The 24,839-nt window shown below is 40.4% G+C and overlaps 1 protein-coding gene across 3 annotated transcripts; it reads left to right on the top strand.

Annotated features, from left to right (window-relative positions):
• The first annotated feature begins 177 nt into the window (after window positions 1-177).
• On the top strand, window positions 178-22,876 carry LOC146559496 (immunoglobulin superfamily member 5-like). Of its 3 annotated transcripts, none has more exons than XM_085245513.1 (10): window positions 178-301; window positions 1,274-1,369; window positions 4,666-4,974; window positions 9,277-9,404; window positions 11,346-11,511; window positions 14,121-14,252; window positions 17,207-17,231; window positions 18,011-18,099; window positions 20,414-20,478; window positions 21,022-22,875. In XM_085245513.1, the coding sequence occupies exons 2-10, from the start codon at window positions 1,321-1,323 to the stop codon at window positions 21,130-21,132; spliced, it is 1,074 nt and encodes a 357-aa protein (XP_085101639.1). In that variant the 5' UTR covers window positions 178-301; window positions 1,274-1,320; the 3' UTR covers window positions 21,133-22,875. The 3 variants fall into 3 exon arrangements, with proteins under 3 accessions (XP_085101639.1, XP_085101641.1, XP_085101640.1); XM_085245514.1 differs by lacking the exon at window positions 178-301 and adding an exon at window positions 351-415 and having other exon boundaries at window positions 21,022-22,876; XM_085245515.1 differs by lacking the exon at window positions 20,414-20,478 and having other exon boundaries at window positions 21,022-21,143.
• The last annotated feature ends 1,963 nt before the right edge of the window (window positions 22,877-24,839 follow it).

Genomic DNA, 24,839 nt, shown 5'->3' with positions numbered 1-24,839 from the left:
TCCATCAAACATCTACTGTGTTCCAATAAAAATACATCATCCTTTAAATTCAATAATTTGAAAAGGGAGGGACTCTGTAAGGCCCCTGGGATCTGAGGAATTACAATGGGCAATATTTGCAGTCTCTCCCACACTGTGTATTTACGCATGTGTGTGTGCAGCATGGGCCAAAGTTCCCACTGAATTTGGTAATATTTAACGGGACAGTTTGGTGTGACATGGCTGAGCACCACGCATGAAGTGGAATTAGAAAACATCGATGACATTGTTTGCTTCTCATACACAGAAACTCCAGATCAAGGTGAGTGAAATATTACACAGCTGGATTTTTGAAAATGCTGCTTTGGATCGTTTGAGAAAGGAATGGTTAGGAGGCAAGTGCAGTTGATCGAGTAGCTCACACTGTACCTGAGGGGTAAGATGGTGTTTATTCTGAGCGTGTAGCGATCGCTGCACCTGTGTTAGAGAGAGCACAGAGCTTTATCACAGGTTTATTCAGACTTAATTTACAGTTTGTGTAACTCGGGTTGGCTCTGTTTGCATTGATGCCTTCAATTTAAATAAATTCCGAGTTCATTTTTTAAAAAAAGTGTAAATTCACAGGGTTTGAATCTAACAAACAGACATTTTGTCACAATTTTCTTTTCATCATTTTTTGTGTTGGAGTTCTAAAATTAACACAGAAAGTACAGACAGTGGAGGCAGATCAGAGCTTTAACAATAAGGAGGAATCTGGCAGAAAATTGAATGTATTTAATTTCTGACCTCCATATTTAACTGTGGAAGGTTCAGGCATTTCTAAGGTGCTGAAAGGAGTTAATAGAATTCGTATTAATGTTACTAATAATGCTGTCATGGTTTCCTTCTCTAAGAACCGTGGAGTTGTTCTGCCAAGCTATCTAGTAGAGAATCTGAGATATTTTTAAAGCGTGAAGAAAGTGTTTGTCCTGCTGCTGGCATGAGAGGAAAAGCCAAATGAGCCTCAAAGTTGTTCAACCTCTTAAAACAATGAATATATTTGCAAAATTTTGTACGTATCTATCAAGGAGGCATTAAAATATTCCCAACAGATGGCAACAGAAAGCTTTAGAAGTTGCATGATCATCATAATAATGAGGGTTAATATGCTGGGAACCATGAATAAATGATAAATGTTTTGATATTCCTCTGTGGTCAAAAATGAACTATCGTGATAGTCGTCATGGTTAAAAACATGCAATTATGATTGACCATTGCATCCATTAAGGGAATAACAGAATCACTGTTGTTTCAGGATCGTTCTGCTTTGAATAATGGACTGACTGGACTGACTGATCAGTCATGGACACCTTCCCACTGTTAGTGCTCCTACTGTCATGGAGGACTGAAGGTGAGAGTTCAGCTGAAAACAAGCACAGTTTGTTTGTCTGGGGATGTGACACAGAGACCAGTAATGTGCTCGAATTAACAACTTCATTCATTGGTGTGCTGTGCTTGTTAGCAGCATCCGTCAGATTAAAACCACAGACAATAATTAGAGGGCCTAATGATCTATCTTCACTTTGTAATTAATTTTCTTAAGAATGGCTGCCTGTCTAGTTAACAATTAGATGTACCCAGTGGTCAGGGGACTTCAGAGTCACTAGTTCATGGTCCCAACAGGAGGAAGCAGAAATTATGCTCATTAGTTTGACATTCTCTCATAACAATGAAAAGAAACTGCTCTATAGGCTGGCCTAGATATTTCTCAGACCTAATTTCCTAAATGGATGCATAATTCACAACTCGGCACACGGGCTGTAGAAGGTGCAGTTATCTCACCACAAACAAGTTATACATCACCCCGGGCACTGTGCCATAAACGTCACGTTTCGAGGTTCGCCATTAATATTAATTCCTATTTTCTTTTACCTCTCGGCTTCGGAAAGCCACAAAACATTCTGGAATTCAACTGTGTTTTTATTTGCATCCTTGTTTCTGTGTCTGGGTGATTTTTTTGTAGAAAGATGAAAAACGCGCCCTAACATTTGTTCATCTTGAATGTGTTCATCTATTTTTGTCCCACTTATCTCATCATTGTTGGTTTTTATATGTAGTTATTGTTAAAATGTGTTACTCCAGTGTTTTCTTATTGTGAGTCCCAATGGACCGGACCTCATTCCCTGACAAACAATGAAAGATTTTGGCTACATCTCTATTAGCATGAGACCCTCTTCTTTGGTGAATGCCCCAAACGTTTCTCACTGGTCCAATGATGTGTTAAATTGAGGTGAAAGCTCAATTATTTTTGGAGGGTAATGTCTGACTTTTGTAACTATCACACTGACAAAGAAACCATCCAAAACCCCTCTTCCTTTAACCATATCTTTTCAGTGTCCCTCTTTCTTCCTAACTCAGTGTATCTCTATTTTGTCCACTGTTTACATGTCGACATGTGAACTGTTAAACTTATTAATAAGAAGAATTTGCCAAAGTGACAAACAAAATCAGGGAGTTGTGTTGTCTCTTACTGTCTCGCACTCATTCTCTTTACATGTTGCATTTTTTAGCAATTTTATCTTCTTGAATCGGTACTTTATCATGGTGGAGGGGTTTGTGTGTCCCAGGGATCCCAGGGGCTATTTTATGAGGGGTCTTTTTCACCCTGGTAGTGTCTCCAATGGCAAATTGGTTCATGGGTGAGGGACCAGACAAAGAGTGATTCAAAAGACCCCTATGAGTGAAAAATCTAGGGAACAGTTCACCATGCCTGGGATAGGACTACTGAGGCCTACTGAGACTAATGATTGGGACATCGAACGTCAGCTCTCTGGTGGAGAAGGAGCCTGAGTTAGTGCGTGTGGTTGAGAAGTACCAGGTAGATATCGTCGGGCTCACCTTAATGCACAGCTTGGGCTCTGCAACTAGTCTCCTGGAGTTGCCCGTGGTGAGAGGCTGGGGTGGGTATTGTAGTATTCCCCTGGCTTACTCTCACCTCCAGCTGAGGGACACTGGAGGTGAGAGCATTGAGTCCAAATGCACCATGTTCAGCACCTCAATTGCTGAAGATGCTGCGCTGAGCTGTGATCGCAAGGTGTTTGTTGCCTGTCAATCAGATGGTGGGGTGAAGGGAGCCATCAGGCTGAAGAAGTAGGCCAATCGTCTTGGCTGCCCTGTGTCACTGAAATGTTCATGATTTTTATGGACAGAATTTCTATGCGTAGCCAAGTAGCGGCAGGCTTCCACTTGGGCAGTCTCAGAATCTCCTCTGCTTTTTGCAGATGATGTGGTTCTGTTGGCTTCATCAGGTGGTGGAACTTCAGCAGTTCACAGCTGAGTGTGAAGGGGAGGGAATGAGAATCAGCAACTCCAAGTCTGGGGCCATCGTCCTCAACTCTAGGTCCGAGACGAGTTCCTGCCCCAAGTGGAAGAGTTTTAGTATCTCTGGATCTTGTTCATGAGTGAGGGGAGAAGGGAGCGGGCGATCGGCAGACGGATTGGTGCTGCGGCTGCAGTGATGCAGACACAGTACCGGTCCGTTGTGCTGAAGAGAGAGCTGAGCGTAAAAGCCAAGTTCTCGATTTACCCGTCGATCTACGTCCCTACCCTTACCTACTGTATGGTCATGAGCTTTGGGTAACGACCAAAAGAACAAGATCGCGGATAAATCAGAGCAGGCAAAGTTTTTGCCAATCTTTTATTGTCCAGTTTTTGTATGCCGATATGAATTGTAGCCTCAGTTTTCTGTTCTTAGCTAACATTTTGTCTTCTCCAGACCAATCTTTGTAAACCTAGAGATACTTGTGTGGGAAAGTCCCAGCTGATAATTAGCTTCTGAAATACCCAGACCAGCTTTTCTAACACCAACAACAATCCCACATTCAAGGTCCCTTAAAGCAACTTTCCTCCATATTTTGATGCTCAGTTTGAACTTCAACAGGTCATCTTGACCATGTCTGAATGTCTAAATGCTTTGAGATGCTGCTGGTAAGACATTACAGTTAATAAATCGAAAAGCATGAGTGTAAAAAAAACCACAACAATTTCTTTGAAATCATTGTGTAATTTTGAGTCACACTTGATTTTGTTCTTCAGACAACCTGAATGGACACATTTCTGGTTATTTTGTTTATTCTTTAATGTTTTAATGTCTTCATCTTGAACTTGTGTTTATCCCCTGAATATGAAATGAAAAAAGAAAAATATATTTTTTAGTTGACTAATTCATGACTCCATTTTAAATAATGAACTACCAGTGGGTGATCATGCTGTATGTGAACTCTGGTTTTGAAGCAGCCAATATGCATCAGGCAAAAAAAGTAAAGCGATTTCTTGGATTACATGATACACAGTGTGTGATGCTTTAGATATTTTGGCAGACAATTTTTCTTGCTCTTGGACTGAGTGAAGCTACTTGCTCCCCCATGAATTTAGCCCTTATGTTAAGCTATGCTACACGGCTGCTTGCTGTTTGAGTACGATAGATTTTCTCATGTAACTCTCAGCAAGACAGCCAGTAAGTTTGTTTCCCAAAATGTTCAAATATTTCTTTAAAAGTACTTCAGCAGTGGTAAGAAGTGATGCTCTGGAGAATTGTTTTGTTTGACTTATCTCAAAGATAATTTCAGACAGATTTCTAGATCAAACTTGATGTAAAATAAACAAATAAATTACAGACAATGTTTTGTTTATGCTGGTTTTTTGCAGTTGAAGCTCAAATAAAACTATTCCCAGAAAACCTGACGGTCCTGAGAGGGGAAAAGGCCAGATTTACCTGCACTCCTTCTAACAGCCAGTGGACTGCTATGATTTGGCTGCTGAATGGTGAGGTAGCACTCACTATCTCTAATAAACATGGTGTCCTGCAATCCCCCAACACGAATATGAGTCTGATGGCTGAAAAAAAGAACGACGGATGGATGCTTGTCCTGAATAACACAGAGAGACACGACCAGGGAGAAGTGACCTGTGATCTCCAGGGCGTTGATAGGAAAACAGCGAGGCTGTTTGTACAAGGTCTGTACATTCGTGTGTGTGCGTGCGTACGTTTGTCTGTGGGAGAGTCTATGTAGGTGCATTTATGGGTGCATGCATGCATCTTAGTGTATGTGTTACCTAGATTCACTGAAGCAAGATAGTAGCAAGGTAGGTTTTTTTTTTCCATTGCAGAGAATTTCAAAGGCTTTTGTGAAGCCATTTTCCCTCAAGGATACTCAGTTTCTTGTGAACTAGAATCTGCAAGTACTCACACACACACACACACACACACACACACACAAAGCAGATGGTGAAGGCTTTTAAAAACCTTTGCCTCAAACACAACAGCAAAAGAATTTTGCCTTCCAACTATCGCGCCTTAATTAAGACTCTTTTTTTGGTTTAGTTTGCTTTGAAATGGGAGACTGAAGATTGCACGTTTTCACTTTACCGTAAAAGCAGCTGAACAAGCGCCCAAGAGATCAATAGCAAGGGTGGGGAATCATTAGGGCCAACGTGGTGGAGTGAAGTTGCTCAGGCATGTTCGATGGTCTCTGCATTACTCTGTGTTAATGGCAGCGTGGGCGGTGTCGGGGATATGAACTGATTGGCCCCCAGACATAAATACAAGATGGAAACGCTTGGACACTCCATGCCAGTCAGAACAGGCAGCAGCAGCACAGGATTTACAGGCTGCAGCTACAACCAATCTCATTTCCTCTTCATCCCTCATTTACTGTATACTGTATGGCATAGCATACATCCACAGCATGGATGTATACCATGCCAGAGCGAGGCATGTTTGCTGAGAACTTTAGATTTAGGACAAGACAAGCATCGGTCATTTTTGTAGATCAAAAAACTACAGCAAAGATAGATCGAATGGATCACAAAACATCTTATGTGGTGTGCACAGAAAGCAGTTTTATTTCTGGGAATGATGATTAGATAAATTTAATGGATGGATGGATGATTATTTTCTAGCGAAATAACTATAAATTAAAGATCAAAATCAATCACAGTACTATCAAGCTGCTGAAAGGATCAAATCAATTAGGGTGACATTAACTTACATCACTAATGCACTTACTATCTTTTCATTTCCATTCCCTGCATTGTCTTTAACTGTTGCAATGCAGGGATCTAGTGAAGCACAATAAATATACATCCGAGTGATTAAATGTCTCTTTACACTGAATGGGAGTCAGTTAATTAAGAAAAGCTGAGACTTTTTAACTTGCAGGCTTCTTTTTGTTCCCATGGTAAGGAGGCAAAAGGCTTAGGAGGCCTGGGTGTGGTGATGACAGAGACGGTGTAAAGCTTGTGATTTTAACAGTAGTTCTGATACCCCAGAAAGCCGATTCTGTTCTTCTGGATGTTGCGTTTTCATTGGGAGAAACAGTTCATCACTCAGTGATACTGAGACTGGATGAGTGATGAAACATTTCTCCCGCTGAAAACGCAACGTCCAGAACAGAATCAACTGCGTGGTATTTCCTTACCTGGATGGTTAAGCATGCATCAAGGTAGTCCTGATGGAGTTGTCATTTTATTCGAAAAAAGTACTGCAGTATCATCCAAAATGTTTTCAAGTGGGATTTTCCTTTTACCATTTACCTTGGGAAAAATACATCTAGCAAGTTACTGTAATTTTTAGCCAGACCAATCACAAACATTTTAACGTCTACACAAATGGGCTATAAGGCTGGTTGCAGAAGGGGCTTTTTCCCCCCCTTTTAGATGAATGGAAGATTGCAGAGGATACTATATTTGTTCTCACCCCAGATTTAAACAAATATGTATTGTAAGGCCACAAATAGTGCAAACTATTTCAGTGACACAACCCAAATGTCAGTTTTCGAGAACCAGAGCACATGAGAGCTACAAATACTACCCAGTGAGTATTAACTTTAACAGTTGCTAGAGTCGCATCCTGGTGTTTAAAACAGAAGGTTCTTCTGTAATAATGCTGGTATTTTAAAGTTATTGTTAATCTCTGGTTTCGCTTGAGGTTTTTTTCCTGTTTAAAAGCCGTTTTTCATTCCCACTGTCACCAAGTCATGGCTCATGGGGGGGTCTTCTGATTGTTGGTGGGTCCTCTGTATTATTGTAGGGTCTTTATCCTACAATAGAAAGCACATCGAGGATACTGATAATGTCATTTGGTACTTTATGAATAAAGTTATGTATTATTTAAAAGGCAACAAATTGTAGCTTCACATTTTATTTGAAATCTTTGCATTCACTTTGATGGAATGGCCATATATGCACGGCGACCCAGTTCCCCAGGCAGCTAACAGTTGGACAGATGTCTTCTGGTTGTTGGAGTGTGATAGGATAATGAGTGTGTCTGACATGTCCAGTTTGTACCCTGCCTTTTGCCCAGTGATAGGATGGATCTTTTTATCCAAAATTCAAGCGTTTTGAAGTATTTGTTAGCTTGATGTGTTACCAGAAATTTGGATGTTGCTAAGTCTACAACCAGAGTTCAAATTGGCGACTGTTGTGATGGTCATGTTTGATTTGAGGTTTCAGTGGTCCCTCTGAGCTGCTGATGTCACAATTTTAGCTCACATGGAAGTAGCTTGCATCAAACAAAATGGCAACTCAGGGAATTCTTCATTACGTGCTTCAGTTTATTTGCGTCTAAAGTGCGTGCACTTGAACTGAGAGCACAGCTAAAAAAAAGAACTAACCCCCCCCCCCCCCCCCCCCCCAACATCTCTGCACAATGCGACAGGAAACAAAACCAATGACCCAATGCCTCCAATATATCATGGAGAGAGCCCCCATTGCTGCCAGTGCCACAAATCCCCACTGACATATGCAGCCATTAACAGCAGTGTGTGGTGAATCAGGCCCTCCAGTCTGGATGCAGAGGATCACTAGGGCCTGACATAACCTTTGAATTAATTGTGCACCCTGGCACGCCCAGTTAACAGTCAGCAACTCTGCATGTGATTTGTGTGCTGTGGTCTCAAAAGTACGGCTGGAAGAGAGACGCAGACTTACAGCGAAGCTGCTTGACTCTGTTCCCCCCTTATCTTCCACTCTCAAATTGTCCCAAATGAAGATGATGCAAATATAACTACACCCTCTCCCTGCTCTTTCTGTGCTTAGTTCTTATGCTTGGTAAATCACAAATGCAGCGCATCTACGCAAACCCTTCACTCAAGCAACTTAGTGTGGTTGCATGCGCTGTTGACTACGAACGGGGACTGAAGTGAAGGCGAGGCTGTAGAAAAGGAGACATGATAAATCAGAGAAGATAGAAAATGCTTGTGGTAATTGGTCTGTAGAGGCGTAGCAGATATTCTCATTGGAGTAAGCTTATAAACACGCATAGAGTGTGTACTGTTCATTTAAGACAAATTGCACAGGCACACTTCAAATCTGCGCGTAGACACATACAAATGATAAAAAGCTTCCTTTAGAACAGCAATTTAGTCTCCCGAGGATCCCTGCTGAAAAATCACTAAAATTACATTTAGCCGAGAGCCCCCTGCTTCACACTACCAGTCTCCCTACAGTGATTAACAAACCATATGAAACCTTATTTCAGGGATCACGTAGGGCGGGGCTTTGTGTGCCGATGCCTTTCTTTTTCTGTTCGGTTGTATCAATCAGCCACGATCGCCAGAAGCTGCTCATCAATCAGTACAAATGAGGCTGCTGGTTGCCTGCTAACCTTTAGTTGGCGGTGCTGAGATTGTGTAAAACCGGAACTCCACCATCAGAACGGGTGGTTTAAAGAACAGGAGTGCGTATGGTGCTCATGCCACCAAATCAGGCATCAAATAAATGCTCCTAGAGGAAGGGGACAGCCAATAATGTGTATAAAATATGTGAGGATTTGAACCTGAATCAACACAGACATGCCATTCGCTCAGACAAAGCACCCAAGTTCCTGCAATTATCTTTCTGTCTGTAGCAATTGTGTGTTGCCTCCACCACCTTTCATTCTGCCTGACAACAGACTTCACATATGAGATACTGTATCTCCCGGGGCTTTAAGTGGCTTATTTGGCTGGCAGGGAAGGAGATGAAGGGGAAAGAAAAGGAGAAGCATTCGTCAGGCAATTGAGAATTGGAGACATGTGATCAATCACCTGGGACGAATGAAATCCATCTTTTGTAAGTGAACAGCCCAGCTGAAGAGGTGATAGCAGAGACGCGTGCATCCAAACAGAAGGATTTCAGAGGAGACTGATGATGGCGCTGAAAGATTCCTACCCACTCACTTACATTTATACATAAGGACATCTACTAAACGTATGTGAAACAGAAATAAGGCAAAGAGTACATCATTCAGGTTTATGACTGACTGTTTTCTTATTTCAGAAAAGGGCAGTGTGAAAATCCTTGGGAATAACAGGTTGGCTTTTCAGCGAGATTCAGTCCTGTTTGAATGTGAAGCAGCAGGATGGTACCCTGAGCCTGTTCTGAAATGGGAGGTGAATAATAACAAGGTAAATACATAAAATCAATCAGACAAGATCATCACTATCTTTAACAAACACCGGAACTAAAACTTGTTTTTCTTACTATTCAGCCTGTAGTATATCCTGCTATGCCCTCAGGCAGTGCAGCCAGTATATCTGGTACTATAAAGGGACTGTTAAGTACTTTATTCTATTTCTTGAGTAATAAAATCGTAGCTACTACATTAACCCTCTGAGGTCTACGTTATCATTGGTGATGACCGTAACCAGAACTCCAGGCAATCAGAAGGAACAAAGGAAATAAAAAATATTGCCATTTTCCCCCAAAAAGTCTGTTTTGGCTGTCTCTAAAATATAAAGACTTAAATTCAGGTAGGTTTATGTAGTTAACATCACAAACACATAGTGCCTCAAATGTAGAATTTCAAAAGGGGCAAATTAAATCAAAGAAACTCATCAGATTAGATTTCTTCTGTAAAATCCTTTGCACTCAGTGACTTCCTGAAATGTTTGACCCATAAATATCTGCATACCTTGTGCATGAGACCAGATAATGGACTCAATCAGGGATATTCCCCTCTTTCACCTTAAAGAGCTCTACAGCGTGTCTTTAGGAAGTGCTGACTGATGAAATGTTGTGCAGTGAGTTCTGATGCATTTGGCTGAACCCGACAACACAAATGCTGCGAGATACATCTGCCCTCATCCTGTTGCTTTTGTCTGCAGTGAATAAATCAATAAATGCCAAGCCACAACACAGCCATCCCTGTGTTCGACTGATCAGACACTATGTGATTACATTTTCTAGTCTATAAAAGGAATCACGCTCCTTGGCCTACCAGGTTATTTGTCATTTTCTAGTTCTTCAACTGATGATTCTTGCAAACCAAACTTACTGACTGAGATCTGAATTCCAGCTTACGGATCCTCTGACTTTCCAGTGGAAAGACGCGCATTCTCTGAATGAACAGAAATGTGGGAACAATGAGGAGGACTTCTTGAATTTTCAATTTATTTACCCCTGTGTTTCCTGTATGCTGTTGTCAAGTTGTTTATATTCTGTCATTTTGATAGTTGTTTGTCTCTGGTGCTGTGTTTTTGTCTGACGTCCCCATGTCTTGTTGTCTGATTTAGTTTCAGCTGTGTCTCACTCTGCCCCATTCACCCCTCTGTGTATTTATAGTCTCTGTCTCCCTTTTTCTGACCACCTTTACTCCTAGCCTTGTTGTGCTTCTTTGGATTTAGCAGTTTCTTTTCTGTTTTAGAGTTTTATGGACTTATACTCCAGCTGAATAAAGGTTGTTTTTATTTTTTGTCAAGTTCTGCCTTTGAAGTTCACATTTAGGTCCTTTTCTACACAACATGTCACTGTAAGAGGCCAGAGGCTTTGGCAATGAGTATAACAGCAGTATATCTGGAAAAGAAAATGGCCTGGAATGAAGTGTTGTGGGATAATAAATGAATACAATGTGGGAAATGTAAAATGTGAGCATGCAATAGCATTTTACACACTTGGTGTAGTAAAATGTGGCCTCGAAATCTATATCTTTATTTTCTATACATGAGCACTCAGCAAGGCCAAGGTCAAATGCTTAGCCAATATAGGTTTCCATGTCCCGATCTGAATCTGAAACCCAACATCTGAAAAAACATAAATCCAAAAAGACAGACAAACTAAACTAATTACACACTCCCTCCATTGAGGGAGGGAATGAGACAGTGCAGTTGCCTCCTCTGATGACAAATCTCAGACACACTGGTCACCTTCCAACTGCTCAGTTTCTCCAATTTCTTCTGAAGTGGGCACAAATCTGTCTGTACAGCACACATTCACTGGTGAAATGTCCCTTAAAACAGGTTATATTCAGGGTGCTTACTGAACAAACAAGACTGTAAACATTAAAATTAATAAGCATGTTAAACTATAAATAATAATGGTCCTCTCTGTCTTGGGGGAACGGTGCGGAGGTGAGTCCAAGTGAATACAACATCAGCAGTGGAGAGTCGAAGGAGAGCCTCTTCACCTTGACCAGCAAGCTCAGTGTGCTGGCAGCAAAAAGTTCTCACGTGGACTGTCTGGCCTCTGTTTCTGCCCTCCCCCAACCACTGAAGAGCACAATCAGTCTAAAAGTGGGTGAGTTACATTAAATAACACACACACACACACACACACACACACACACACACACACACACACACACACACACACACACACACACACACCACCCACCACATATTCTGAAAATATTCTGTTTTTTTTTTCATCTGAGATTGTTGAGTTTAGACATTTAAAATATTAATTCCACTCTTCCAGTGATGTAAAGAATATGAGCTTTCAATATCCATTCATGTGTTCTAGCTCTAAATTTTCTTTTGCTATTAGACATGTTTCTCTTATGTACATTTTCAAGCCTTTCAGCTAGTTTCCAGATTCTTCTGTGTGAATTTCAGTTCTGCACTTTGGCTGTCAGGTGAATGATTTGGCGTATTTCAGCCCATTAAACAAGTTTTTTTTGTTTTCAGCAATTATAAAAATTCAACTCAAACCATTCACACTGCATTTTCTACAGGAAACGCATTCTCTAGTTTTATATACCGGTTTCAGTCACTGTTGTTGATATGTTAACAGTTAGAATAAGTTCAAATTCTCTTAAAAATAATAACATCAATATGTTATGTTAAGAACACTTACTGGACTTGTGGAAGTATTTGGAGAACCGTGAGGGGCCCTTACAAACATTTGAAAGAAACAAATCTTTAATCATAGATGGAGACTTATGCAAAAATATTAATGAGGTTTTAAAATTTGACTTCTGTCATGGTGTGCTGTGGCAGGCAGGTTGTAGGACCCAAACACACATGACTCGTACGCGGAACGAAACTTAAAGCGGCAGCTTTTATTGCTGGAAAAACTTTTCATAAGAAAAACGCAGAGTAGTTTGGGCCCGAAAGCAGGATTCATCACGTCATTGCTTAAAGACCGGATAGTCTGATGCTGATTTAAGAATGTATAATTCTAGAAGGGTCAAACTTAGCATCAGAAAAGAAAAGGTGATTGAAGTGACTTTGAACGTGGCATGGCTGCGGGTGCAAAATGGTTTGATCTGAGTATTTCAGAAACTGCTGATCTACTGGGTGGGAATTTCCCACACGACCATCTCTGGAGGTGAAGGACAAAAGAAGAAGTAGCAAGCCTGAAAAAACACATCTAAGAGAGTCTTTACTGGACTGTGTGCACAAACAGAAAATACAGATTTTCAGCCTGGTAACCTCACTTACCTTTTTACGCCTTAACCTGCATAATTTGTGTCAACTGCATTAATGTATTTGTAAGTTAAAAGTTTCATTTACTTGTAGTAGGATGTAATCATGTAAGTGCTGTGGTATCTTACTTCTCAGTTACTACCTTTAGGTGACACTGAATGTCTATGAGCAGCAACGTTCAGTATTTGTCATTTTTCAGTGACCTCTATCTCTGTGTTTGATCATCAGTCTGCAAAGGCAGTGTGTTTTTTTGTACTATGATAATTTTCCATCTGTACTCTGCATACTGCAACAGAGCACTGATTCTTCCTGCCATTTCACATCTACTGTGTTTAGAGTGCAATATAAGAGTTTGCATTTATATTATGTTCCATAGCTTTTTGGAGACTTTTATGTTGTTAGGCAGGATCATGGCATAACATTGAATTTTAGGTGTTAAAAATACAAAGTGACTGCTTTTCATTTAATCAAATAAATAAACATTCTGATGAAGAGCCACTAAGGACGTTCTTGGAGTAACTCTCAGCAATAATTTGTACATGAAATAGTTAGTAGACATGTTATTAACCCTATCAAAAAATCTTTAGTTCTATTCGGGTACAAAGCCATAATTTAGGCTACAGGAAACAGTTTTATTCAAATACAGTTTATTGTCAAAATGTTCAGTGACTGCACTTTTACAACTTAGCTATTATAAAGTGACCACAAACATTTTAGAGCCAATTCATAGTGTTTAATTGCTTGTGTGCTTGAATGTATTAATGCCTCTGTGTTTAGTCTGTATAGTTTATCTTGCCACTAAAACACATTAAATAATTGAATAAAAACTCACAAATTACTTAAAGATTCAAAACAATTTTACCTGTTCACTTGATGCCAGTTCGGCTCTTTCTCTGCATGTCACTCATTCGCTGATACAAACACACACACATGCACACATGCACAGTGAGAGTTGTCTGTCAAGCCTCTTTTTGTTCTGTCTTGCTTTCGTTCTCTTTACATGTCTTTTTGTTTCTTTTTTTAATCTTTCACTCATTGTGTTCCTCACTTTGTTCTCCATGTTTTTTTTTATATCTGTCCCCTTCTCTCTATTGGGAAGCATGTGAATCATCACTGAGCGATATTTTAGATGTGGAGAGCGGTACAGAAAAAGGGCTGCCAAGTCAGTGCTGGATGAGTCTGCATCACAGGGTGCTGATGTTACAAACCTCTCTCCGAGGCCCAAATCTTAAAAATACAAACGCATTTAGAATCTTAGCATTTTCAATTTGTTCTCGCTGTTGCAACAATTTCTTCACTCAGAGCAGCTTCCCTCTGCACACACCCTCATGACTGTACTACAAATTAAACCAGGAAATTAAACAGTTTTCTATCCACCAAGTCTGCAAATCTGCAGATGAGCTGCAATGTGAAAAAGCAGACAAAACAGAAACACTGCTTTCGTTTTCTTTACTAAACAATGTGACCTTCTCTCCTCAGTCGCCGAGGTGTTGGAGGAAGGAGGCTACTGCACAGTCCCGCTGGCGATAACTGCCTCCCTCTCTGGTTTTCTGGTGCTCCTCCTGCTCTGCATCTGCACTGTCCTCTGCTACAGACAAAGGAGACAAGCAAGTAGGCACTTTACCTTAAACTGCTGTCCGTGAACATACATCACACTTTTCCAGCACAGAAACTGTGAGTAAAGTATAATGAAGAAGACGGGTGGATGCATGCTGTGACTCGGCACTGCCCCATGGTGGCCTTCAACAAGGGTACACAGTATTCTTTCTGACAAAAGCAGAACATTTGTTCTCAGCAGAAAGGAAACAGCAGCAGGAAAGGTTATAGAAGTGTGTGTGCATGGCTGCAGAGTGGGAAGACTAAGTGTGATTTTAGTTGGATTAGTGTAGGTAGTAGGTAGGTAGTATTTCTTATAAGAACATCCCTTACACAGTGAAGCGTTCTTACATTTATATCAGCAGAATCGCCAACTATTCAGGTACATGTCTGCACACATAAACAAAGGGACTCGCACAGTAACACACAGCCACGAAATGTCATTGGGATATTTATTTGCTTAGAGAATTCCTGGAAACACAGAAAACAGCCAACCTAAAGGCTAAGTCTGCAGCTGTGGTCAGAAATTAACATACAGTACACTCATTATGGGCATGAATGTCATGGTACTTTGGGGCCTTTAATGACTTCTTTGAACTGTTGTTTTTCCAGAGTACAATGACTGTGCTGCATACATCTATAAAGACTTTTAAAAACACGATTTTTACAAGTGTACATAAACCCCCACTAATATTTATTTAACATCCCTTAGCTATCAACATGCTTTTGGCATAATTCAGGCTGAATATTTGACTCTTCTCTTGGCAAAACTGGTGGATTGGTGGAGTTTATTTAAATTTGGCACCCCCCCCCCCCCCCCAAAAAAAAACAACAAACAAACAAAAAAAACAAACTAGCTTTTAAGCATTGTACACAAATTTTCAAGGGGGTTGATGTCAGGACTTTGGGAAGCTAATTCCAGAAGCTTAATGTTAGTCTGCTTCATCTATTCCAAAACCAGTTCTGATGCGTTTGGCATCATTTTCCTGCATAACACAAAACTGTGTTAAAGTTTCACCTGTTTAGCTGTTAATTCAAAGTGAAGCTAAGTAAGTCCTGCTCTTTCATTATTCCATTCACTGTGCAATGTACCAGTACCACTGGCAGCAAAACAGCCCTCGAACATGATGCTACCACCATGCTTGACACTTGGTACAGTATTCTTAGGTTTGAAAGCCTCACCTTTACTGCTCCAAACTTACCTCTTGTTATTGTAGCCAAATAACTCAGTCTTTGCCTTGTCTGATCATAAAACTTGTCTTATTCATGTGGAAAGGTGCAAATTTCAGGCAGGTTTGAAGGTGCTGATTTTGGGCTTCTTTCTTGGCCAGCACCCTCTCAGTCCATGGTGATGTTAAACTTGCTTCGCTGTGGACAGTGTTACTGGTTTTCCAGCAGTTTCCAGTTCATGACAGGCTTAAGCCTTGTGGTTGTTCCTGAACATCCTAACACATTTCCTCTCATCTGAGGGTGACAGCTTGGGTCTACTTCCAGACTTCACCAACATGGTGACACAGCTTAAAAATCTTTACCTCGAGTTGTTTAAACTGATGATCTTGGAGTCTTCAGTGTTCAACAATGGATCTCAGAGATCTTCCCAAAAGCATCGAGCATTGGTCAGTCTGCTGCATGCTATTAAAAGAAACTACCAGATGTGCTCAAATTGATTACTGACAAGAGGTCTTGTCAAGCTTAAAGACATTGCAAAACCTTCAGCACCACTTATTAAAAGGGAATGTATTTATATATTTGAGCCTGTATGTATACTTTGGCTCTGTGTGGATTATAGAAAATCGTGTTATTTAATGTCATTAAATATTTATTTTGTACAATCACTCTATCTTGGAAAAAGAACAATTCAAAGAATTCATTAAATGTTACATCTTCTATGTTTGATTCTCAGGTTATTGTAGGCAAACTGGATAAAATGTGCTTTTTAGGTGGATTTTCTACTTTTGAATAGAGACACCTTTTTATGTGTTAAGCTATTCTGACTGACTGTGCTCTTTGTTTCATATTTACTGTACAAACAAGAAAGGTTTATCAATCTAATCACACAACTCTTAAGGAAAAAACTCACCAAGCATACAGTAATTAAAGACTACAGATAACAAAGGCCATCTCCGAGGGGAAGCTCACTCTAGGAGGCAGAAGAGGTCTGTTTGTGTGCGATAAGAAAAAAGTGGCCCTGAGTCACACATTTTAAGTCAGTGTAATCCCTGTGACTGATTCTGGACCACTGCAAATCGTGGCCATGGTTTGGAGCCAGGGGATTATTATAAAGCAGGTGTGACCTTTCTCTTTTGGCAGTTGATTCAGTACCTGAAACGTCTGATACCTCCTCCGTCATTGTCCTTGCTCCATTCTTTGAAACATCCTTGAGTTAATTCATAAGGGTGCTTCTAATGTTACGGGATGTGGCATGCTTTCGAGTTGCTGAGCTCTTCTCTGAGTAATCCACCTCAGTAGGGACTAATGTATGCTTTGGAATTATGGGGGAGAAATGTAAGGGATCTAGCTCTCAAAGACGTTGGCCAGCGTGACAGCAGGGATTTAAAATATAATGACAAAGACTGGTTCTCTGCCTATAAAGGGAAAGTGAAGCATTTATATCTCTCCCGAGGCAAGTGCCATCTGTACCATTGTTACGCTGGTGTTGTTCTCGCCATGGCCAGGAGGACCTTTGGCAAAGGAAACCATGAAGCCATGTTACAAAACTCATTAGCTCCAGCTTTCAGTGCTAAATTGTAGACTGGCTGGAGGCTGTGATATTAGTGCAGAACCCAAACTAATAAACAGCAGGACATTTACAGCTTTCATATTGATGTAGATGCAATGAGCAAGCATAATGTTTCTGTGGTCAATGCAGTGAGAATAATAAAGTTAGCAGCTGATAGCTCATTACAGTAAACTCGATGCCTCTCTCTCTCTCTCTCTCTCTCTCTCTCTCTCTCTTTTTTGCTTTTCAGAAACAAGCCCGCAGGAGGTACTAAGGTGAGATTTAAGAGCTCTTTTGTTATATACAGAGATTTCTAACCCTTAGATCTACTGTGGGACTTTTTTGTGGAGGAAGCAGCTTCTGTAATCAGAGACCTACAGCACAGTCCTGGGTGCACTGAGCTCCATTTATATTTTAAGATAAGATAAGATAAGATAAGATAACCTTTATTAGTCCCACACGTGGGAAATTTGTTTTGTCACAGCAGGAAGTGGACAGTGCAAAAGTTATGACGCAAAAATTAGAATACAATAAGAATAAATACAGTACACAGCTGTACAGAATAGAATAAAATAATATACTATATACAGTAGAATAAAATAGAATAAAAATATACAATAAGATAAAAATAGAATACGAATGCTATTTTACATTAGCTGTTAAGAATTCATGCAGCTTATTTCTGGGAATGAAGAGGTTTTCATTGATTATCATTATAAAAGAAAATTGAAGGCACAAATTTGAAATTCCACCTTTAAAAAGTAATTATTTTGGTAGTAATTTAACATGATTCGGACTGTCATTAGCTCTTTTAGGAAGCTAACTTATTCAACATTTGTTTTCCATATAGCTGAAATACACATTCAGAGTTGAGTACTTCAGTCTGATAGTAAAATAAAGTGAAGAATGATGTCCAAGTACTTTATAATGAAAACAGCACAGAGGCCTGTAATATACTGCAGCTTAGCTGGGAGAAGAAAATTGTCTTTTCACAACAGCCTCTGATGATGTGACTCTGCCATACCTCCGCTAATCGTTATCATTTCTATTGCAGGTTTGACCAATCGGTGTTTAGTAGAAGCGTCGATGCTGATGCGCCGGAAGGGAAAGTTAACCTGGGATACTCTAGTGAGAGCCCCACAGGTGAGAGTGACCAGCAGGTCGTTACCATTTGGATATGTTTACAGTCGCACTGATCTAAACGACTTCAGTGTTTGTGTTGCCTTCCGGAGATGTTTCAGCGTAATGTGCTGTGTTCAGTGATCAATTTCTGCATTGACCTTTCCCGGTAAATTACAGCACTGGCGCCTGAGCAGGTTTCATTTTCACATAATAGACGTTTTGAAACGTGCGTGACTAATTCAAAATAAATCTATAATATGATAAAGTTTTTAATTTCTTCTGTCAAAGTCAGATTATGATCACTTAGCAGTGCAGTTTTATTGCAGAGTGATTTGGCTGCTTTGGCTTTTTCCACAATAACAATGTAGCTTTTCATGTTTGCTGTACAGAATTACAAAATGTAGGTAACATTAGAATTTGTGAGCCATGTGGGGAGTAAGCCAGTAGAAAAAGATATTCATGCAGAATTCAAAAGCACAGCTGCATGGTTTGCAAAATGATCATGTGTAATGTAAGTTACACATGATTTGTGGTGGAAGAGGAAGAAAAACAAGATAAATCAATCACACTGGCTTTTTACAATAGACCGTTAAAACAAACAAACAAAAAAATCAAAGGTTTTGCTCCCCGGGGAAAAAAAGGATCTGGCTCTGGTCTTAAAATTAGGTCAAAGCAACCTCAGGTGACCTATAAAACATGACATTTACATGATGTCATTATTTATTTAACAATAAAACAATAGCAGTGCATGAAATACTAAGTAGACCCCATTATTTGCTAAAGATATCAGCACAAACACCTCAAACTAACTGTTGAGCACGATGGTGGAGTGGTGATGATTTGAGTTTGTTTTGCAGCTGCAGGACCCGGGCGCTTTGTAGTTAATGAATAAACCATGAACTCCTAGCTTGTATAAACAAGTTTAGCAGCAAAAACAAAATCTTATCTTTTCCTCTGTGATCTTATCAGTGTTTCACGCTGTGGAAGAATTTTGTCCCACTCTTCTGTACAACAGTGCTTCCTGATAGGTTCGTAGCTTGAACCCATCCGCTGGAACGTTGAAGACAATATAATTACACTGCAAAGCAAGACACAAGTAGGCAAGGTGTGTGTGTGTGTGTGTGTGTGTGTGTGTGTGTGTGTGTGTGTGTGTGTGTGTGTGTGTGTGTGTGTGGGGTCAGAGTGTGACCCCATAAACGACTTCCTTAACCTGCTGGTCTGGAAAATCCAACAGTTCATCTAAACAAAAAGCACTTAGACTAGAACAGACGTAGCTACGTTAATCCTACCATAAAACAATAAGAGAAGGTACGACCTCTCTCGTGCTCCCAGGATGTGGGTGTGCATTCTAGTGTGGAATACACACCAAGCCTTTGCAGCCTGTTAAAGATCACAGTCCTATCACTACACAATTGATTATACACCTCTAAGCATATATGGTTAAATATTTCTAAGCATAAATGACAATCAACAATACAAAACCTAACACTTCTGTTCATTGAGGTTTGTGTCCCACCGTGACATTTCAATCACTGAGATTTGGACTTTGACTGCAACAGTTGTAATCACTGTCCTATTGATGAGTCAATAATGGCCAAGCTTTAGATGTCGGACAGATGGCCTCACATATGAGTCTAGAATACTTTCATGGTTGACTCGATGACCAGAGGATGCCCAGCTCCTGTTGCTGCAAAAAGCCAATTTACCCACCCTCCACCACTATGCTCAACAGTTGGAATCAGGTGTTTGTGCTGATATGCTGTGTTTCATGGCATTATGCTTGTTCTGTATATATTTTTTTCAGTTGCTTCCTTTAGAAGATTGCCTCCCTCGCTCCCATCCCTACTATGCTCTTCTGTCACACTAACCCTCTACATGTCCTCCTTCACTGCATCCATGAATCTTCTCTGTGATCTTCTACTTGTCCTGCCTTCTACATTTGCTAGGCAGGAATAAAGCTTTAGAATATAAGTACTTTTTTTTTTTTTACCATGACTTTACATAAATACACATAAATTACAAATAAGTCTTTGGGTATGTAAGGTATTTGAAAATAGCTTAACGCGTGTTTCTTAAAATGTCAATTAGGTTTTAACCCCTTAATAATTCATAACTACAGTAGGTGGCTCCAGTGCATCTTCAGGCAACCATAATTTGTCATATCTGGGTGTAAAACACCACGATTGTGTGCTACCCATTCCAAACCTCTGAGCCATTAAACCTCCTAAATCCTGCTCTCTCCTACTGAGGTCTCCTTCAGGTCCGAAGTATGCTGTTGCCGCTTGAAGGAGCTGTTAGGTTAGATGAAGCTAAAAAGCTGTTTTTCACTCTGCAGATGCAGTTAACAGTGAGCTATTCTGGGAAACTCGTAGACAGATGGACTTTGTCAGCTTTCGCAAGGTAAGATAGAAACAGAGAAGGTGGGAGGGATAGGAGTCAGAGAAACAGAGATGAACTGGAGCTGAATAATTCGGCCAGTCATTCTGCAGCTGGACGTCATGTCACATCCTTCCCTGTTACAAAGAGCATAAGGGAAATGCACTCTTGCACCTCTGCTGGCCTCCCATCATGCAGATTAATCTCAACAGATTACTGCATTAACCAGTAATAATGACACTATTTTTAGTTAACAGGACATCTGTCATCACCCTCATTGTCATAATGTATCATAAATGATGATCTACAGATGTATAGACCAGACCCTTCAAATGTATCCTCCAGCTTGGTCTTGTCAATACTGTAATTGCACCTCAGAAGACTTGCAAGTTGTCTTGCTGTTTATATCTCTCCTGTTGGTCATTAATGAATGACTGGTTCCTATTAGTTTAAGGCAGTAGTTTTCTTCTTGGTGTTTTCACATCACAGGTACCTGTTGTTCTTCTACTCTGCTCAAAAATGTTGTAGTTTTGTTCAGTAAAACCTAAACTTTGACGGTTTCATCAGGTCCCTGATGTCGTGTCCTCCAGCAGCTTTTCTACACAAAGTGAGAGCCAGGCCAACATGTGTCCCCCAGAGGATGACTGCAAGAATGTCCGGAGAATCACCACTGTTTGAATATTAATGTTATGTTTTGTTTGCATGACTTTTGTATAAGTATTCACATTTTTTATAAAGCCACAAGCTAAGGATATATGTTTTTGAACTACAAGTATCTAACACAATCATTTAGCAAAAAAGAAAAATCACTCTCTGGACACTTCATTAGTTACTCCTAGAGTGAGAACGATGTGTCATCCTGCTGGAAGAAAAAGATGGGTACACTGTGGTCATAAAGGGTTTGACATGGTCCGTAACAATACTCACGTAGGCTGTGGTGTTTACCAAGGGGCCCAGAATGAGCCAAGAAAATATTCCCCACAAGTGGCACCTGGTGTGGGTTTCTGCTGCTGTAGCCTGTCTGCTTCAAGGTTTGACATATTGTGAATTCTGAGATTCTCTTCTGCATACCTTATTTGTAACCAGTGGTTATTTGACTTATTGTTGCTCACTGAATATTTTCTTTTTCAGACCATTCAAACTAAGCCCTAAAGGTGGTTGTGTGAGTAAATCCCAGTAGCAGCCGTTTCTGAAATACTCAGAGCAACCTGTCCGGTTCAGAGTCACTTAAATCACCTTTCATACCCAATCTGATGCTCGGTTTGAAGTTCAGGGGGCTGTCAACCATGTCAACATGCCTAAATAAAGTGCTGCCATGTGATTGGCTAATTATATATTTGCATTAATAAGCAGTTAGACACGTAAACCTAATGAAGTGGCCAGCGAATGTACGCTGTGATGACTTTTCTCATTTAATTTTAATGAAACCATGATATCTCAACAACACATTGTATATTTAAAATTTTTTCTCAATAAACTGTATTATTGCATATGAAAAGATTTTTGGCCGATCACTGAATCCTTGAATTTACAGTCATAGTAATTTGAACCAGCATGCCGGATAACCCACAGTAAACATTTTTATACAGAGTAATGAGCATTAAAAAGAAACTTCATCTGGCAGCGTTGCTATGGAGAAATCAAATGGACCCTTTGAGACAGCTGCTCGGATGCTCAGACAGATTTTAAGCAACTTAAAAGGCATTAGAGTCAAAGTTTAACCAGGATATCAGTCTGCAAAAGCTGGTGGATGCTTGATTTTATACAAGGTTTAAAGTGATGCTGTGAACACAGTCATGAAAAGGAAACGGCAGTAAAGTGCAGTGCAAGTGCTGACTGGGGCTGTAAAGAGAAAAATACCAATGGTGAGATTCTTTAGTACTACATGGGTGATATAACATTTGCATTCTATAACAATAAAAGATGGAGGGGAAGAGAATGCCGGATGCAGAGGTGTATGAATCTGCCAAACACTTTGCAGAGTGTCTGGCAGTTTAATTGTCCTGCTGAAACTCATGTGTTGTTTTCCACATTTCAGAAACCATATATACAGTAAATAAAATGGTCTTGATTCAATCATTCACCATATGAAGCCGTGATCATATAAAATAATGTTATTATATATGACATAAAATCTGCCCCAATCAAAAGTAAGGCTTTTCTAAAGTATTTATGCACCATTTGTCACCTCTCACAATTGCAAAGGCCTTGAAAGGAACACGGAAGCATGAAATCAGCAGCTTATGTTTTGTCGAATGAGAAATGCTTTTTCATTACACCGAAGGCCAATACGTTCTGTCAAGACCTCTAAGCTTTAGATTTGATTTATCTCTGCTGGCAACCTTGATTAGCTGAATATGAGTGCTAGTGCAAAGAAACGGAGAGAGAGAATGGGATGCCGGCTAAATCCCTGCAAATGCAAATGCCGCTGAAAACAAATACAGTCATTTGCAACACGCTTGAATCGCTTCCTGTAATAATAAAGAACGTACAGTGGCACAAAGGAGAATGTGTTTTATTTTTTCAACAGATTCATTCTGTCAGAAGAAAATGGGGGCTATGCATGTACAGTATATCTGTAACAGACGCACAGAAGTTGGCATTTCGCGGAAGTCTCGCCTTGAAATGTCAGTTATGTAGTGACAGCATGCATGCTTGCATTATTGAAAGAAGCATGCTGACATAGTTCTCTGCTATTCGTTATCACCAGATGGCTGACACAGATCCTCACTTTCGAAATCACATCTCGCTAGTGAATGTGAAGAAAGTGTTTGTCCTCCCTCTCTCCTGCTATGCTTTCATCATTTCTGCCTTCTGTTTTCTCGCACCGATCGCCCGGAATTGAAGCGACAGGCTATTAAATAAATTAGGTTTCCTTCAGCAGGCTTGACAAAGGCAGCGGCAAAATGAGAGGCCTATTACATGACCCGCTTTAGTGTTTTGTTTTCAAGCTTAACCTTACCCTTCCCTGGGGCTTACTTAGAGCACTTCATGGGTGTCAGTTACGGTTTGTAAAATGGTCTGGCGGGTATCATTTGTGGGTATCGAAAGCTCACAGAGCCAGCCGCTGCTTCCCTTTCCTGGAGAAAAGCTCTGACAAGGTACCTGCACTCATATCCGGAGCCTTTTTCTGCAGTGCTTGTCAACTCATTTGACATCTGTCCTGCTTCTCCTTCTGCGTGACACTACAGTTCCACTGCACATGCTCGGTTCCTGGTGCCACTTTGGAAACCAGGTTGTTACGTCAGTCAGTGCAGCAGGTATCTCCGTCCTGCCAGCGTGCATCAGAGAAAATTACTGAGTGGAACACAACCATCGGGAACTACCAGAGAGGAGTCTGCTGCTATGGTGCTGCTCCCCAGCTACCTCAATGGTTTTCTGTTTGGCAATTAGCAAGAAGCCACTACACCCTCCTATTTTTGGTGTGTAGATAAATAAATGGAAACTTTGGTTAATGGCCCTCCAGAGTACAACGTCTTGTCTCCAGTGGCTTGTTATATACTACTTTCCACTTCCTGTTCGTCAGGGTCCATTAGCAGTCCAGTCACTGATCTGCTGCTGGAAGAGAATTCACTGAGGGGAGTGCATGGAAACCACTATATACAAATGCACTGTTAAGAGTTTTCTAAAGGCTAAACTCAAGAAAAGACAGTCTGTTTGTTGCCATTATAAGTTCTAAGAACGACAAGACCAAGGACTGCCCACCTGTGTGTGGCTCACAAAAACAGACCAACAATGCATTTTGTGTTATGTATGAAAAGGCAATTTCATAAACAGCTGTGCTCTATGTGTTTAGTATTTATTAGTGCTGTCAGCGTTAATCTTGTTAAAATGACGTTAACGCCATAACTGCATTAACGTGTCAAATCTCTGTTAGCGAGTTAGCGCGGATCACCCTGTGGATGGGGCTGCACGGCGCTAACGCGTTAATGAGCTAACCACGCTAACGCGTTCCTTCAATATGACTGTGATAATAAAACACGAACCCAGAGAGCACTTTATCGTGAGCTTGATAAATATTTATTCATGCACAGCAGTCTGCAGTGACACATAAAAACACTGCCACCCTAAGTGCTACTGTGCTGACTGACGTGAATTAAATGGACACACTGTAAGGGCAAATTAAGCGACTGATGTTTTGTTTGGGTTCTTCAGGGCCAGCATGGATAGAGCGCCATTGATGAATAACTTAACACGTCCACTCATTATTGAAATCCAATGCTTTTAAAAGCATCATGGCATGAGGCTTCTACTAAATTAAAGGCTTTTAAAAGTTACTTAGTGCCACCGAATAATGTGTCCAGAGACAAAAAGCAAGTGAGGATAAAATCCTCCCGCAACCTTGTTAGCACAGGGAGGATAGACTTTATTAACTGTTCAATGCA

This window comes from Mchenga conophoros, linkage group LG14 (assembly GCF_057382185.1).
Source record: "Mchenga conophoros isolate Kocher_MC1m ecotype Shallow Benthic linkage group LG14, M_conophoros_male_GT1.1, whole genome shotgun sequence".
Lineage (NCBI taxonomy): Eukaryota > Metazoa > Chordata > Actinopteri > Cichliformes > Cichlidae > Mchenga > Mchenga conophoros.
Note: the sequence above shows the minus strand (reverse complement) of the source record. Positions and strands in the feature narration are given on the sequence as shown.